General features: G+C 42.6%; 1 protein-coding gene across 5 annotated transcripts in view; it reads right to left on the reverse strand.

The window, feature by feature from the left end:
• The window catches only part of dlgap1b (discs, large (Drosophila) homolog-associated protein 1b), a 231,801-nt gene that overhangs the window by 97,847 nt on the left and 118,465 nt on the right, over window positions 1-15,489 (reverse strand). For 4 of the 5 annotated variants that reach the window (XR_003863768.2, XM_065019543.1, XM_029661523.2 and 1 more), the window contains exon 5: window positions 380-560. Coding sequence is in view for 4 of the 5 variants with exons in the window: in XM_065019543.1 (XP_064875615.1) it covers window positions 380-560 (181 nt within the window). In the remaining variant the exon portion in view is untranslated. The remainder of the gene's footprint in view (window positions 1-379; window positions 561-15,489) is intronic. The other variant, XM_029661525.2, reaches the window with a different exon arrangement.

Below are 15,489 nucleotides of genomic sequence, written 5' to 3' on the forward strand. Positions count from 1 at the left end.
GAGTCTACAGAGGAGGAATTAACAGACATACAGGATGATGGGAGGGGGGGGGGGGGGGGTCAGGGAAAAGGCGGGCTGTATTTCTAATTAGTGCTGTGAATTTTACTCCTATCATCAGACCTGAAGAAAACAACACCCAAATGTTTAGAGATGGTTTGGTTTAATTAGCCGCTCCGATTGGATTGTTGCTGAATGATTGTTTGATTGTTGATTTGGGGCTGGTTTGGGGTTGGATTGTTTTTGGTTTGGGGTTGGTTTGGGCTTTTTCAATGGTTCTTTTGGGTTGTTTCCTCTCCCCTGCTACCGTTGGGAGTAGGTAAGGACAGAAGACAGTTAGGGGATGGGACAGGGGGAGGTACGCGCCCCCAGGGGCACCAACCTGGCTGATGGTGCTCATGGCTCTCATGTAGCTCTCATTTCGCGAGCGGAATTTGGGCGAGGCCAGGAGCCCTGCCGGGTCCAAGCTGTCCAGGCTTCTATTGATGGAAACCTCACTCACCGCCCGCAGGTAGCTGTGGCTCCGGATCTGCAACTTGGGAGAATGCGAGTCAGTGGAGATCCTGCAGTAAGACAGAGAGAGAGAGACAGAGAGGGTTGGAGAGAGATAGAGAGAGAAGGGGGGATATGCATGAGAGACAGCCTCATGCATCTTCAATCGCTTCAATCTTCAACTGCTTCAGGACTAGCCCATATCTAATCAACAAGCATATTGTCTCAGAAGCTGCGAGCGTCCTTGGAATATCTTTTGATTCACACGATAAAGTGGAGAAAAAGGACTCTGATCCATATAAGTAGTGGGGAGATGTGGGTGGAGGAGAGAGATTAACACGCAGACACGTGTGCACACACACACACACCCAAACACACACACACAAACACACACAGCTCTCCCGCAGAGGAAGCTGAAGGGTGAGCTCATTAGCCCTCATCTGCAGGCACCAAGCAGGTGGGATATCCTTCAGCACCTTCACACCTGTGTGTGTGTGTGTGTGTGTGTGTGTGTGTGTGTGTGTGTGTGTGTGTGTGTGTGTGTGTGTGTGTGTGTGTCTCCACATGCATTTTGGTGTTATGCAACCTGTGAAAAGTAAATAGCTTACCTTCTTTCTACGAGAAATGATATCATTATAACGGCATTGGACAGACAACATAATATTAACACATGCAATGAAGTGAATGTGTAGAAAGTTGAATTGTTTTTCAAACAGGACACACATAATCGCACATGAACACACACACACACACACACATAAACACACACACACATCCTCTCTCTCTCCTGTGACTCTCTCCCTCCAGGTCCAGTCTGTCTTAATTATGTATCGCCTCCTTAAAATAGAGCGTGGTTACCACGGCGAAGCAAACCCGATTACTCATTCTTGGATGGATGGAACATGGGGCGAAAGATGGGCACACAGGGACTGGTGCAGTGAGGGGTGGAGACAGAGGAGACAGAGGAAGAGGGGAGAGAGGGGAATGGGTAAAAAGGGGTGAGACAAGGGAAAGAGAAGGGTCATCGGGATGGGGAGCGGAATAAGAGGAATACACATCAAATCAAATCACATTTTATTTGTCACATACACATGATTAGCAGATGTTCATGCGAGTGTAGCGAAATGCTTGTGCTTCTAGTTCCGACAATGCAGTAATAACCAACAAGTAATCTAACTAACAATTCCAAAACGACTGTCTTATACACACAAGTGTAAGGGGATAAAGAATATGTACATAAAGATATATGAATGAGTGATGGTACAGAGCGGCATAGGCAAGATGCAGTAGATGGTATCGAGTACAGTATATACATATGAGATGAGTATGTAAACAAAGTGGCATAGTTAAAGTGGCTAGTGATACATGTATTACATTCACATTGACGGAAAGAAGGAACGAGAGAAGGGGACAGACACTTGATCTAAATGTATTTCGATACAGTGTGATCTCTTTTAATACACTCTAAAACGATATTGACAGGATTGGACTGGGGGTCTATGAAGACCACAGGACCTCTATCCCTCCACGGTCTCCATCCATCTGCTGACTGATCAACCCCTGTGGGACTGATTACCATCAGGAACATGTTTACTGTGTCCGACCAAATGCAAGAGCCTGCCTGCCTGCAATCACCACGACCTCAAAGGGGGTCGTGTTATCCTGGAGAGGCCCAGTGGAACAGGTCTGCTTTAATGAACACATGCTACTCAGTACGCCTAAGGCCCTGTGTGTGTGTGTGTGTGTGTGTGTGTGCGTGTGTGTACAATCCTCCATAACAGAACAACAAGCTGTGTTATGTACGTCACTCTCTCTCTCCTTCTCCCTCTCTCTCTCTCTCTCCTTCTCCCTCTCTCTCTCTCTCCTTCTCTGTCTCTCTCTCTCTCCCTCTCTCTCCTTCTCTGTCTCTCTCTCTCTCTCTCTCTCTCCTCTGTCACTCTCTCTCTCCTTCTCCCTCTCTCTCTCCCTCTCTCTCTCTCTCTCCTTCTCTGTCTCTCTCTCTCCTCTCTCTCTCTCTCTCCTTCTCCCTCTCTCTCTCTCCTTCTCTGTCTCTCTCTCTCCCTCTCTCTCTCTCTCTCCTTCTCTGTCTCTCTCTCTCCCTCTCTCTCTCGCTCTCTCCTCTGTCACTCTCTCTCTCCTTCTCTGTCACTCTCTCTCTCCTTCTCCCTCTCTCTCTCTCTCTCTCTCCTTCTCTGTCTCTCTCTCTCTCCTTCTCTGTCTCTCTCTCTCTCCTTCTCTGTCTCTCTCTCTCTCTCCCTCTGTCTCTTTCTCTCTGTTTCTTTCTCTCCTCCTCTCTGTGATTACATTATGTTGTTATTATAATGCATTATGTTATTCAGGAAGTCTGTTTCCGTCAAAATAGAATGATGAAGAAATTTGAAATCTAGGCCAGGAGTAAATTAGTTTTAGTATAGTATGTCATTATTTCTCACCAAACGCCTGTTTTTTCTCTTTGGCTAGAAAATAATAATCCTCACAATTTAGACTACGTTTTTATTTATGGGTTTAATCGACCCAGAAATTGGCATTGTGTTCTGGCCCTGTCTGGGGGTATCATCGGATGGGGCCATAGTGTCTCCTGACCCCTCCTGTCTCAGCCTCCAGTATTTATGCTGCAGTAGTTTATGTGTCGGGGGGCTAGGGTCAGTTTGTTATATATGGAGTATTTCTTCTGTCTTATCCGGTCTCCTGTGTGAATTTAAGTATGCTCTCTCTAATTCTCTCTTTCGCTCTTTCTTTCTTTCTCTCTCTCGGAGGACATGAGTCCTAGGACCATGCCTCAGGACTACCTGGCATGATGACTCCTTGCTGTCCCCAGTCCACCTGGCCGTGCTGCTGCTCCAGTTTCAACTGTTCTGTCTGGTAGAGTGGTAGAGATTCTCTAAATGATCGGCTGTGAAAAGCCAACTGACATTTACTCCTGAGGTGCTGACCTGTTGCACTCTCGACAACTACTGTGATTATTATTATTTGACCATGCTGGTCATTTATGAACATTTAAATGATATCTTTACATTAAAAACCAAAGTCTATTAGAATTCCAGTCATTCCAATAAATGTTATACCCCTTGATCTTCAAGAATAGCACTTGAAAATTTGGAAGTATAGATTAGGCAAATTGTTTTACCTGAGCATGACCCCAAAACGAAGGACTTATTAGCCAGCTCTACTCTGTTGTTTTTTATTGTCAATGATTCGAGTTGAAAAATAAATGCTGTGCTCATGGAATTACAGGCTTTGCCAAGAGTTTGCAAAGCTGTCATCAAGGCAAAGGGTGGCTACTTTGAAGAATCTAAAATCTAAAATATATTTTGATTTGTTTAACACTTTTTTGGTTACTACATGATTCCTTATGTGTTATTTCACAGTTTTGATGTCTTCACTATTATTCTACAATATAGAAAATAGTAAAAAGAAAAGAAAAACCCTTGAATGAGTAGGTGTGTCCAAACTCTTGACTGGTACGGTATATATAATTTACAAGTCCAAAAATAGATGTAAAAACTCCCTTTAAGTCAATCAAAAGTGTACAAGTTTGAGCATGTGTCCATTAGGCCTATGGATCTTTTTTTATCAGCATGAATTAGATTGAGCAATGAAAGCCCCACTTTTATTCCATAGGCTGGGATCTGCACTATGCAGCTGTTGTAAGAGCGCATTTTTTCACTGGCTGTCCACCTGTTTCAAAAACAATGATTGATAGGCAGCTTAAACTTCTTGAATTCAACCATTATTGGGTTCAAATACATATTTAGATGTGTGAGCAGCCATCCACCACAACCACAATCCGTAAGGCGCAAATATCTAAATGAGAGATCAGCAGTGTGATTCACATCAATGCGCTATGTAGATATCAATAATAAGTGATAACCGTATCGCCGTAGACGACACCACTGCTGTCATCCTCACCTCCAAGCCTTTATTCAAGTTGGATCATCTTTGGCCGACAGCAGTCGCACCATTGGAAGACAGATTGGAATGTAGCCTACAAAAGCCTATTCTTGCTCTTTTCCCGCGATCCATCAAACACATTTGGTGTGTCATCATAGTGGTCTCTGACTTGAACTCCCTCAGGTGGAACAAACTTAAACCTTTTTTTAATGCTGATTTGAATGTCATTGAGAAAACAGAGAAGTGTCAAAGATTTTTTTTTCCGCAGACATCCTTTCTGAATTTAAAAGTAATGCTCTAAGTAATCATCTAAGTTTGTCAAAAGTACATTTAATCTGATTACAATTTTTTGCTGGTAACGTAAACGATTACAGTTACCGTTTAAAAAACAAACATGTAACCCAATACTCCCCAACCCTGCCTAATTGGTACACTATTCCTTATATAGTGCCCTATATATGACCCATAGGGCTCTGATCAAAAGTAGTGCACTATATAGGGAATAGGGTGCCCACGATTTCTACTTTCCTATAACTGTAAAATAAATATGGTTATATTTAGTGACAGAATTATTTCATATAACTGACGACAGAGAGACTTTTCTCCTAAACGTCCACTGAGCGGTGCAGAGTCGCCATTCAAATGTGTGCAGACTCATTGCAACTTTAAGTACGATTTTGTCCGTCTGTGTTTCAATTCCACAATTTTTTTTTTTTTTTTTTAATAACTTGAGCTCTATAAATCCACCTGAGAACATCACTGCGAGATTAAACTACTATTGTTGCATCTGCTAAACTCCCTCATTTCATATGCGCTATTGCATGCGCAGCTGACACAGGAAATCGTTCCTTTGCCTGGATAGGCCTGAAAATGTGGCATGTCGCTCCTATGCAAACAAACACTGCAATAGTGTATAAGTATCGGGACAAGCAGCGCTTTTCGGTAGTTTAAGGCAATTGATGTTGTGTCGTTCAAAAGAGTGTGCTGTACACAGAAATATCAGTCGGAACTAGTCCAGAACCACTCAAAGTCCCCTACAAATGGGGACTTAACATCTAAGAGTTAACATTCAGGCGCTAGTGAAAGTCTCCACACCCCTTCCACAGTCTTCACATTTTGCTGCTTCAAATTGTTATCAAAAAAGGGAATGAATTTGTTTTTTTCCCTATCTATCTTTACCACCTACTCCACATTTTCAAAGTGAGAGAAAAATTATAAAACATTTCCAAATGAATTATGTCTTCACAACCCAGAGTTAATGTAAAACTTTTGCGGAAGCACCTTTGGCAGCCATTACAGCTCTGAATCATTTTCAATAAGATTCTAACAACTTTGCACAATTCTTTAGGGCAACATTTATCCATTGTTTTTGTCAAAATTGCTCAAGCTCATTAAATTTGGTTTCGGAGTCATGACAGCAATATTCAATATTCAATAGTCCCACCCAGATTTTCAAACAGATTTAACTCAGGACTGAGATTAGACCATTCAGGAACACTCAACACTTACGAAAGCCATTCTGCTAGTTGCTGCCACTTTGGAAGGTCTATAGAAGTGCAAGTGATATAAAACACTGAATATTCATTAATATATATTGTAATGTGTAAATACTTCACCTATTTTTTACGCTATTGTACTGTGTGTCATTACACAGTACTTTCTTTAATACCGTATTTATATTCCAGTAATTGTACTGTAATACGAAATACAGACATATATTTGCCACTGAGATGCCCGTGAGCTACTGTCAAATTCAGTGTACGCAATCAAAACATGGAAAATGTTCTAGACTTTTTCTTTCACTTTGAAAATGTGAAGTAGGTTGTGTACATCAGTCTGAAGAAAATCTAATTGATTCTCTTTTAAAATAGAATTAAGACTGTGCAAGGGGTGTGTAGACTTACACTTGGAACTGTATAAGCTCTGTGTGTGTGTGTGTGTGTGTGTGTGTGTGTGTGTGTGTGTGTGTGTGTGTGTGTGTGTGTGTGTGTGTGTGGGAGATGGGAAGAATGTCTATTACATGTATTTGAAATACGTATTTCAATTACTTTTGAATATTTTGTCATATGAATTACACTGGGCTGAACTACAGTCCAATGTATTTTGTATTTTCAAAATACAGTAATTCTGTTATTTGTATTGTCAAAATACAAAATACGTTTCTATACCATGTAAAAAAAATGTAGTTCACATTTTGTATCAAAAGTCTGATGGCACTATGGTGTGATAAGAGCATCTGCTAAACTAACTAAATATAAATGATAAATGAATATGTAAAAATGAACAATTGCAAAGCATGCTGAGTATTATTCTAATGAGCTCCGTCCCGAAACAAGGCCAATAATAATACCCAGTGTGCTTTGCAGTTCATTTTGGTATGTTCATTTTCACATACACATTTACAATTTGGTTATTTAGCAGACACTTATCTAGAGTGACTTGCTCAACTAAGGTAGATAAACGTTTCTCCCTGCTGGTCATCTATGAACATTTGAACATCTTGGCCATGTTCTGTTCTAATCTCCACCTGGCACAGCCAGAAGAGGACTGGCCCACCCCTCATGGCCTAGTTCCTCTCTAGGTTTCTTTCTAGGGAGTTTTTCCTAGCCGCCGTTCTTCTACACCTTCATTGCTTGCTGTTTGTGGTTTTAGGCTGGGTTTCTGTACAGCACTTTGTGACATCACCTGACGTAAGAAGGGCTTTATAAATATATTTGATTGATTGACTGAAACAACATACTGCATCACAGTCATAGCAAGTAAATGTTTTTGTATCCGTTACTGAGAATGTTGTTGCTGTTCGGGCCGGCTACTTGCAAACGTAATTTTGTGTTGTAAAATACAAAACACATGCATTTTAATTGAATACATTACCAAAATACAATTACATTCTAGTTCATTTTGATACATTGATCTTAATGGTATTTTCCATTCCTGTGTGTGTATGCGTGCGTGCTTGCTTATAGGCCTATTAAAGTCATTAATTGCCTCTGTGCTGCACCACCGTTCCATAATTAATAATCTATTCATAATCTTTACTAGATGCTGTTCTTCCACTAACCTCACTGCAACTCCCCTCCAAGTCTCCGACCACTACCTTGTATCCTTTTCCCTCTTGCTCTCATCCAACACTTCCCACACTGCCCCTACTCGGATGGTATCGCGCCGTCCCAATCTTCGCTCTCTCTCCCCCGCTACTCTCTCCTCTTCCATCCTATCATCTCTTCCCTCTGCTCAAACCTTCTCCAACCTATCTCCTGATTCTGCCTCCTCAACCCTCCTCTCCTCCCTTTCTGCATCCCTTGATTCTCTATGTCCCCTATCCTCCAGGCCGGCTCGGTCCTCCCCTCCTGCTCCGTGGCTCGACGACTCATTGCGAGCTCACAGAACAGGGCTCCGGGCAGCCGAGCGGAAATGGAGGAAAACTCGCCTCCCTGCGGACCTGGCATCCTTTCACTCCCTCCTCTCTACATTTTCCTCTTCTGTCTCTGCTGCTAAAGCCACTTTCTACCACTCTAAAGTCCAAGCATCTGCCTCTAACCCTAGGAAGCTCTTTGCCACCTTCTCCTCCCTCCTGAATCCTCCTCCCCCCTCCTCCCTCTCTGCAGATGACTTCGTCAACCATTTTGAAAAGAAGGTCGACGACATCCGATCCTCGTTTGCTAAGTCAAACGACACCGCTGGTTCTGCTCACACTGCCCTACCCTGTGCTCTGACCTCTTTCTCCCTCTCTCTCCAGATGAAATCTCGCGTCTTGTGACGGCCGGCGCCCAACAACCTGCCCGCTTGACCCTATTCCCTCCTCTCTTCTCCAGACCATTTCCGGAGACCTTCTCCCTTACCTCACCTCGCTCATCAACTCATCCCTGACCGCTGGCTACGTCCCTTCTGTCTTCAAGAGAGCGAGAGTTGCACCCTTCTGAAAAAACCTACACTCGATCCCTCCGATGTCAACAACTACAGACCAGTATCCCTTCTTTCTTTTCTCTCCAAAACTCTTGAACGTGCCGTCCTTGGCCAGCTCTCCCGCTATCTCTCTCAGAATGACCTTCTTGATCCAAATCAGTCAGGTTTCAAGACTAGTCATTCAACTGAGACTGCTCTTCTCTGTATCACGGAGGCCCTCCGCACTGCTAAAGCTAACTCTCTCTCCTCTGCTCTCATCCTTCTAGACCTATCGGCTGCCTTCGATACTGTGAACCATCAGATCCTCCTCTCCACCCTCTCCGAGTTGGGCATCTCCGGCGCGGCCCACGCTTGGATTGCGTCCTACCTGACAGGTCACTCCTACCAGGTGGCGTGGCGAGAATCTGTCTCCTCACCACGCGCTCTCACCACTGGCGTCCCCAGGGCTCTGTTCTAGGCCCTCTCCTATTCTCGCTATACACCAAGTCACTTGGCTCTGTCATAACCTCACATGGTCTCTCCTATCATTGCTATGCAGACGACACACAATTAATCTTCTCCTTTCCCCTTCTGATGACCAGGTGGCGAATCGCATCTCTGCATGTCTGGCAGACATATCAGTGTGGATGACGGATCACCACCTCAAGCTGAACCTCGGCAAGACGGAGCTGCTCTTCCTCCCGGGGAAGGACTGCCCGTTCCATGATCTCGCCATCACGGTTGACAACTCCATTGTGTCCTCCTCCCAGAGCGCTAAGAACCTTGGCGTGATCCTGGACAACACCCTGTAGTTCTCAACTAACATCAAGGCGGTGGCCCGTTCTTGTAGGTTCATGCTCTACAACATCCGCAGAGTACGACCCTGCCTCACACAGGAAGCAGCGCAGGTCCTAATCCAGGCACTTGTCATTTCCCGTCTGGATTACTGCAACTCGCTGTTGGCTGGGCTCCCTGCCTGTGCCATTAAACCCCTACAACTCATCCAGAACGCCGCAGCCCGTCTGGTGTTCAACCTTCCCAAGTTCTCTCACGTCACCCCGCTCCTCCGCTCTCTCCACTGGCTTCCAGTTGAAGCTCGCATCCGCTACAAGACCATGGTGCTTGCCTACGGAGCTGTGAGGGGAACGGCACCTCAGTACCTCCAGGCTCTGATCAGGCCCTACACCCAAACAAGGGCACTGCGTTCATCCACCTCTGGCCTGCTCGCCTCCCTACCACTGAGGAAGTACAGTTCCCGCGCAGCCCAGTCAAAACTGTTCGCTGCTCTGGCCCCCCAATGGTGGAACAAACTCCCTCACGACGCCAGGACAGCGGAGTCAATCACCACCTTCCGGAGACACCTGAAACCCCACCTCTTTCAGGAATACCTAGGATAGGATAAAGTAATCCTTCTCACCCCCCCTTAAAAGATTTAGATGCACTATTGTAAAGTGGCTGTTCCACTGGATGTCTTAAGGTGAACGCACCAATTTGTAAGTCGCTCTGGATAAGAGCGTCTGCTAAATGACTTAAATGTAAATGTAAATAATTGGCGTCGCACAGTGCTCAGCTCTCTCCATAACGATGACTGAGCATCCAGAGGGAGATTCATTGATATTCACCTCATAGAAGCGTGTTTATTACAGAATTCGTCATTCACTGAACGCAGTGGGAGCAATAACAAACACTTGTATTCTTCTGTGGTACGATGTATGTGTCCTCACTGTGGCGTTTCACCGCCAGTCAACATGCCGCACGTACGCACACACAGGGAAGGGCAAAAATGACAAAATACCATAAAGAATATCAACGTCTCAAAATAAACCCAATATTTGTGTTTTGAAATGTATTTAATTCAAATACTTGCATTTTTGTATTTTCAAACACGGAAATACATTTGCAAGTGGGCGGTCCAAACGGCAACCACATTCTCAGTGACGGTTCAAGATCCGTTTTACTTGCTGTGACTGTGACATGTTGTTGTTTATCTACTGTAGTATCTACTGTAGTTTATCTACTGTAGTATCTACTGTAGTTTATCTACTGTAGTATCTACTGTAGTTTATCTACTGTAGTATCTACTGTAGTATCTACTGTAGTTTATCTACCTTAGTTGAATGCACTGACTGTAAGTCACTCTGGATAAGTGTCTGCTAAATGACCAACATTTAAATATATACATGAAAATGAACATACCAAAATGAACTGCGAAAGCACACTGGGTATTATAATTGGCCCTGCTTCGGGGCAGAGCGCATTAGAATACTACTCATCATGCTTTAGAATGGTTCATTTTCACATATACATTTAGTTCATTTAGCAGACTCTCTTATCACACCAGAGTGCCATCAGGTCTCTGATACCAATGCAGGGTGAAAGGGGGCCACTTGCTACAAAATACATGGGAGTGTACTTCTGCCCAATGTAATACAAACGACAAAATACTCATAAGTAATTGAGATACTTGTAACAGGCTGGAGGATGTGCTGTCAGAATGTGTGTCCAGAACGGAAGGAGGGAAGTGTTGGGAAAGAGATAAGAGACAGGAGATGAATAAAATGGAATTACATCACCAAGATTAAGTAGTTGTGATATGAAGTCATGTGTTTATTGACTATCTCATGTCAATACACTAAAAAATTAAAGGTGCAAGTTGGAACCAAATAAGCTTACTGAGAGCGATGCCATAGGGGATCCAATTTAGAGTCTTTGAAGAACCATTAATGATTGAATTATTTGAAGAACGAAACAAAAATCCCAAAACAGAAATGTTTTTGCCCTCCAGAAACAGAATTTAAGCATTATTTCCCGCTGTGCTTTTCAATATATCTTGTTTTGTTGCATTACCAGTACCACCCATGTGTGTGTTTGCTGGTGACATGGTTGTTGGATTCACTCATTTTCAATCCTATGGTCTTCACCAAGTGAGAGCCTAAGATACTATGTTTCATTAAAATGTCATTCTGAAAAGTAACAGAAATTGCATCAATTAAATCGTTTTTTGAATATATATACACACATCTCCCTTTTGGCATATCTCTTATGATACAGTTCACAGCAGCACTGATCAATGTGTTGACTTGACGTCAGAGCTTTTAACGAACCCTTCTGTTCCATGCTGGCTGAACACCTAGCTAGCCAGTAACTAGCTAACACCAGACACCGATGAAAGGAGAAACATATAAGTATCTTTGCCATAGATGAATAGGGTCAACTTTTAGTTATATTTGCTGACACCCTACAGTTACATTTTGGCACCAGTAGAGTAGCTATCTAGCTATATAAACCACTCCCCTCTGCAAACATGCCTTCTCCAATGTTGGTTACAAGGCGGTACTTATTTAAAATAGGTAGAGACTATCATGTTACTATTGGTGTATTCAAATGAGAGTTACGATGATGTCACCTTGTCCCCTTAATTATGATTCCAAGTGTTTGATGTGGGGGAGGGGACCAGTAACTTTATGATCAAACTTGATTAAAACTAGAAGTATAACAGTTGTTAAAATACTTTGAATTTCACCAGGTTCATATATTTATATAGAATGTTGATTTGTTATTACGCATGCTTGCATCCTGGGAATAGGGGAGGGCCGACAGTGGCTTGCTAAAGTATTCACCCCCTTGGCATTTGTCCTATTTTGTTGCCTTACAACCTGGAATTAAAATTGATTTTGGGGGGTGTTGTATCATTTGATTTAAGCAACATGAATACCACTTTGAAGATGCACATTTTTTTTATTGTGAAACAAACAAGAAATAAGACAAAAAAAAACAGAAAATTTGAGCATGTAACTAATTCACCCCCCCTCCCAAAGTCAATACTATGAAGGTGCCACCTTGTGCAGCAATTACAGCTGCAAGTCTCTTGGGGTATGTCTCTATAAGCTTGGCACATCTAGCCACTGGGATTTTTTTCCCATTCCTCAAGTCAAAACTGCTCCAGCTCTTTCAAGTTGGATGTGTTCCGCTGGTGTACAGCAATCTTTAAATCATACCACAGATTCTCAATTGGATTGAGGTCTGGGCTTTGACGGGGCCATTCCAAGACATTTAAATGTTTCCCCTTAAACCACTCGAGTGTTGCTTTAGCAGTATGCTTAGGATCACTGTCCTGCTGGAAGAACTTCATGGTGCCTCTTGCTTGGTGGTGCCCCTTGCTTTAGTGATGTTGCAGACTCTGGGGCCTTTCAGAACAGGTGTATATATACTGTGATCATGTCACAGATTATATGACACAGGTGGACTTTATTTAACTAATTATCTGACTTTTGAAGGTAATTAGATCCTAATTAGGGACTTCATAGCTAAAGGGGGTGAAGACGAACATGTATGCATGCACCACTTTTATGTTTTTTTGTTGTTGAAATAAGTAATTTTTTTCATTTCACTTCACCAATTTGGACTATTATGTGTATGTCCATTACAAGAAATCCAAATGAAATCAATTTAAATTACAGGTTGTAATTAAACAAAATTGGAAAAACGCCAAGGGGGTGAATACTTTCGGAAGGCACTGTACTTACATTTTGCCCTGCATGCTCAAATAATTTGATGCACACTTTTAGAGGTAGGAGAGGAAGGCACACTTTTTCTGTCGCCTTCAGATACGTTTGATTCCTTTAAGCACACCATACCTTACCTCTAAGTGTTAATTGAACTCTTTACAGTGTTAACTATGGATTTTTTTATTTTTTTTTAACCTTTATTTAACCAGGCAAGTCAGTTAAGAACACATTCTTATTTTCAATGACGGCCTGGGAACAGTGGGTTAACTGCCTGTTCAGGGGCAGAACGACAGATTTGTACCTTGTCAGCTCGGGAGTTTGAACTCGCAACCTTCCGGTTACTAGTCCAACGCTCTAACCACTAGGCTACGCTGCCGCCCCAAAATTAACACTAGAAATGTTGTATTGAGAAATAAACACTAGTTAACATGGGCCAATTTGCTGAGTGCTATGAAAAGAACATCTGCATTTCAAGAACCTTTTAGATTTCTGAAGAACATTAGATGCCAGGTTATTTATCGGGCAAGAGTTCTCCAAGGAAACTTAAAAGGTAAAGACATTAAATAAACTATTTTTTTCAGTGTAGGATGGGTGGTCCTGTATCTGTCTGAGCAACGTTTAAGCAGCTACATAATTACTTTCAGATGTATTTCCATACTGTTGAATTTTTCATGAACACATACAGTGAAAGGACTTTGCTGTTGCGTCAGGAATTGAAGTCTCAACACAGCACTTGAAAATTCTGAAATTCAACTTCTAAACCATGGAAGTTAACAGAGAGAAACGTCTCTTTTAGAAAAGGGAAAATAATTGACGATTGTAATATGTCCATAAATGTCACCTGACTACAGAAACGGACTGGCCAAAGGGCAGTTTGGGTAAATGCCAGATGGATTGCTCCATCTTTAGGCCAGTGGGCCTGTCTAAATTGGGGGTTGTGCACATAATTAGCATTATTTGGCTAATAATGGTGGCCTCGAGGGGAAAAAAGGGCCATTGTGAGGGTCTTGAGGGAAAAATGGACCAGTGTGTTAGAAATGCTTGAGCCAATTTCCGGTCCCAGTCTGTCCCTGCCTAGGAGGGTCTGAAGCCATGAAGCAATAATAAATCATGTTGATTTCCATGCAGAAGGAGAATCCAACCATACACATTAAAGTGCATACTGAGCACAAACATGGAACATGGAACATCAGGGTCATGGATACAAAACATTCCATACAATGTATGTCCCCAAATGGCACCCTACTCATTATTTAGTGTCCATAGGGCTCTGGTAAAAATAAAATAAAAAGTAGTGCACTGTATACTGTACGAATCAACTGCTCCAAGCTGATTTCTCTCAAATTTGGTGCACAAATTTGTTTACATCCCTGTTATTGAGCATTTCTCCTTTGCCAAGATAATGCATCCACCTTACAGGTGTGGCATATCAAGAAGCGGATTAAACATCATGATCATTACACAGATGCACCTTGTGCTGGGAACAATAAAAAGCCACTCTAAAATGTGCAGTTTTGTCATACAACACAATGCCATAGATGTCTCAAGGGAGCGTGCATTTGGCATGCTGACTGCAGAAATGTCTCGATGAGCTGTTGCCAGAGAATGTAATGTTCATTTCTCTACCATAAGCCGCCTCCAACGTTGTTTTACAGAATTTGGCAATACGTCCAACCGGCCTCACAACCACAGACCATGTGTGTGGTGTAGTGTGGGCGATCAATTTGCTGATGTCAATGTTGTGAACAGAGTGCCCCATGGTGGCCTTGGGGTTATGATATGGGCAGGCATAAGCTACGGATAACAAACATAATTACATTTTATCAATAGTAATTTGAATGCACAGAGATACTGTGATGAGATCCTGAGGCCTATTGTCGTGCCATTCTTCCGCCACCATCACCTCATGTTTCAGCATGATAATGCACGGCCCCATGTCACAAGGATCTATACACAACTCCAGGAAGCTGAGAATGTCCACGTTCTTCCACGGCCTGCATACTCACCAGACATGTCACCCATTGAGCATATTTGGGATGTTCTGGATCAATGTGTACGACAGCGCGGTACAGTTCCAGACAATATCCAGCAACTTCGCACAGCCATTGAAGAGGAGTGGGGCAACATTCCACAGGCCTGATCAACTCTATGCGATGGAGATGTGTCACACCTCATGAGGAATCTGGTGGTCACACCAGATACTGACTGGTTTTCTGATCCACGCACCTACCTTTTTTTTAAAGGTATCTGTGACCAACAGATGCATATACTAAGTTTAGACGCTCAACTACTGTATGACTCTTTCAACATAACACTAGCAATATTTAAAGCTGCAATTAATTTAATGAGACCTGAAAATACTGCATAGTAATTCAAAGCCATTTGCAAACATTGCAAACAGCAATTGAAATGTTTAGCAAAAAAACACATTTGAACCTCTTTGTGCATCTGAAGGGTTCGTTTCAAACACACTGTACCACCTTTAACACTAGAACTACTATAGGCCAATGACGTTTGATTGTGTAAAAAACATTATCGGCCCCCCCAAAAAAGCTACGTCAGGCTCCTTCCCCGACTCTTCCGAAATGTTTGTATTTTACATTGCTAATTTGTCTGAATTTTGATATCACAAACAGGCAAGTATGTACAGCATGTTTACATGGTTCTCTTTACACATCTATTCCCAACTTAATCCGCCAAGACAATGAGCTGTAGA

Source organism: Oncorhynchus nerka, linkage group LG6 (assembly GCF_034236695.1).
Source record: "Oncorhynchus nerka isolate Pitt River linkage group LG6, Oner_Uvic_2.0, whole genome shotgun sequence".
NCBI lineage: Eukaryota > Metazoa > Chordata > Actinopteri > Salmoniformes > Salmonidae > Oncorhynchus > Oncorhynchus nerka.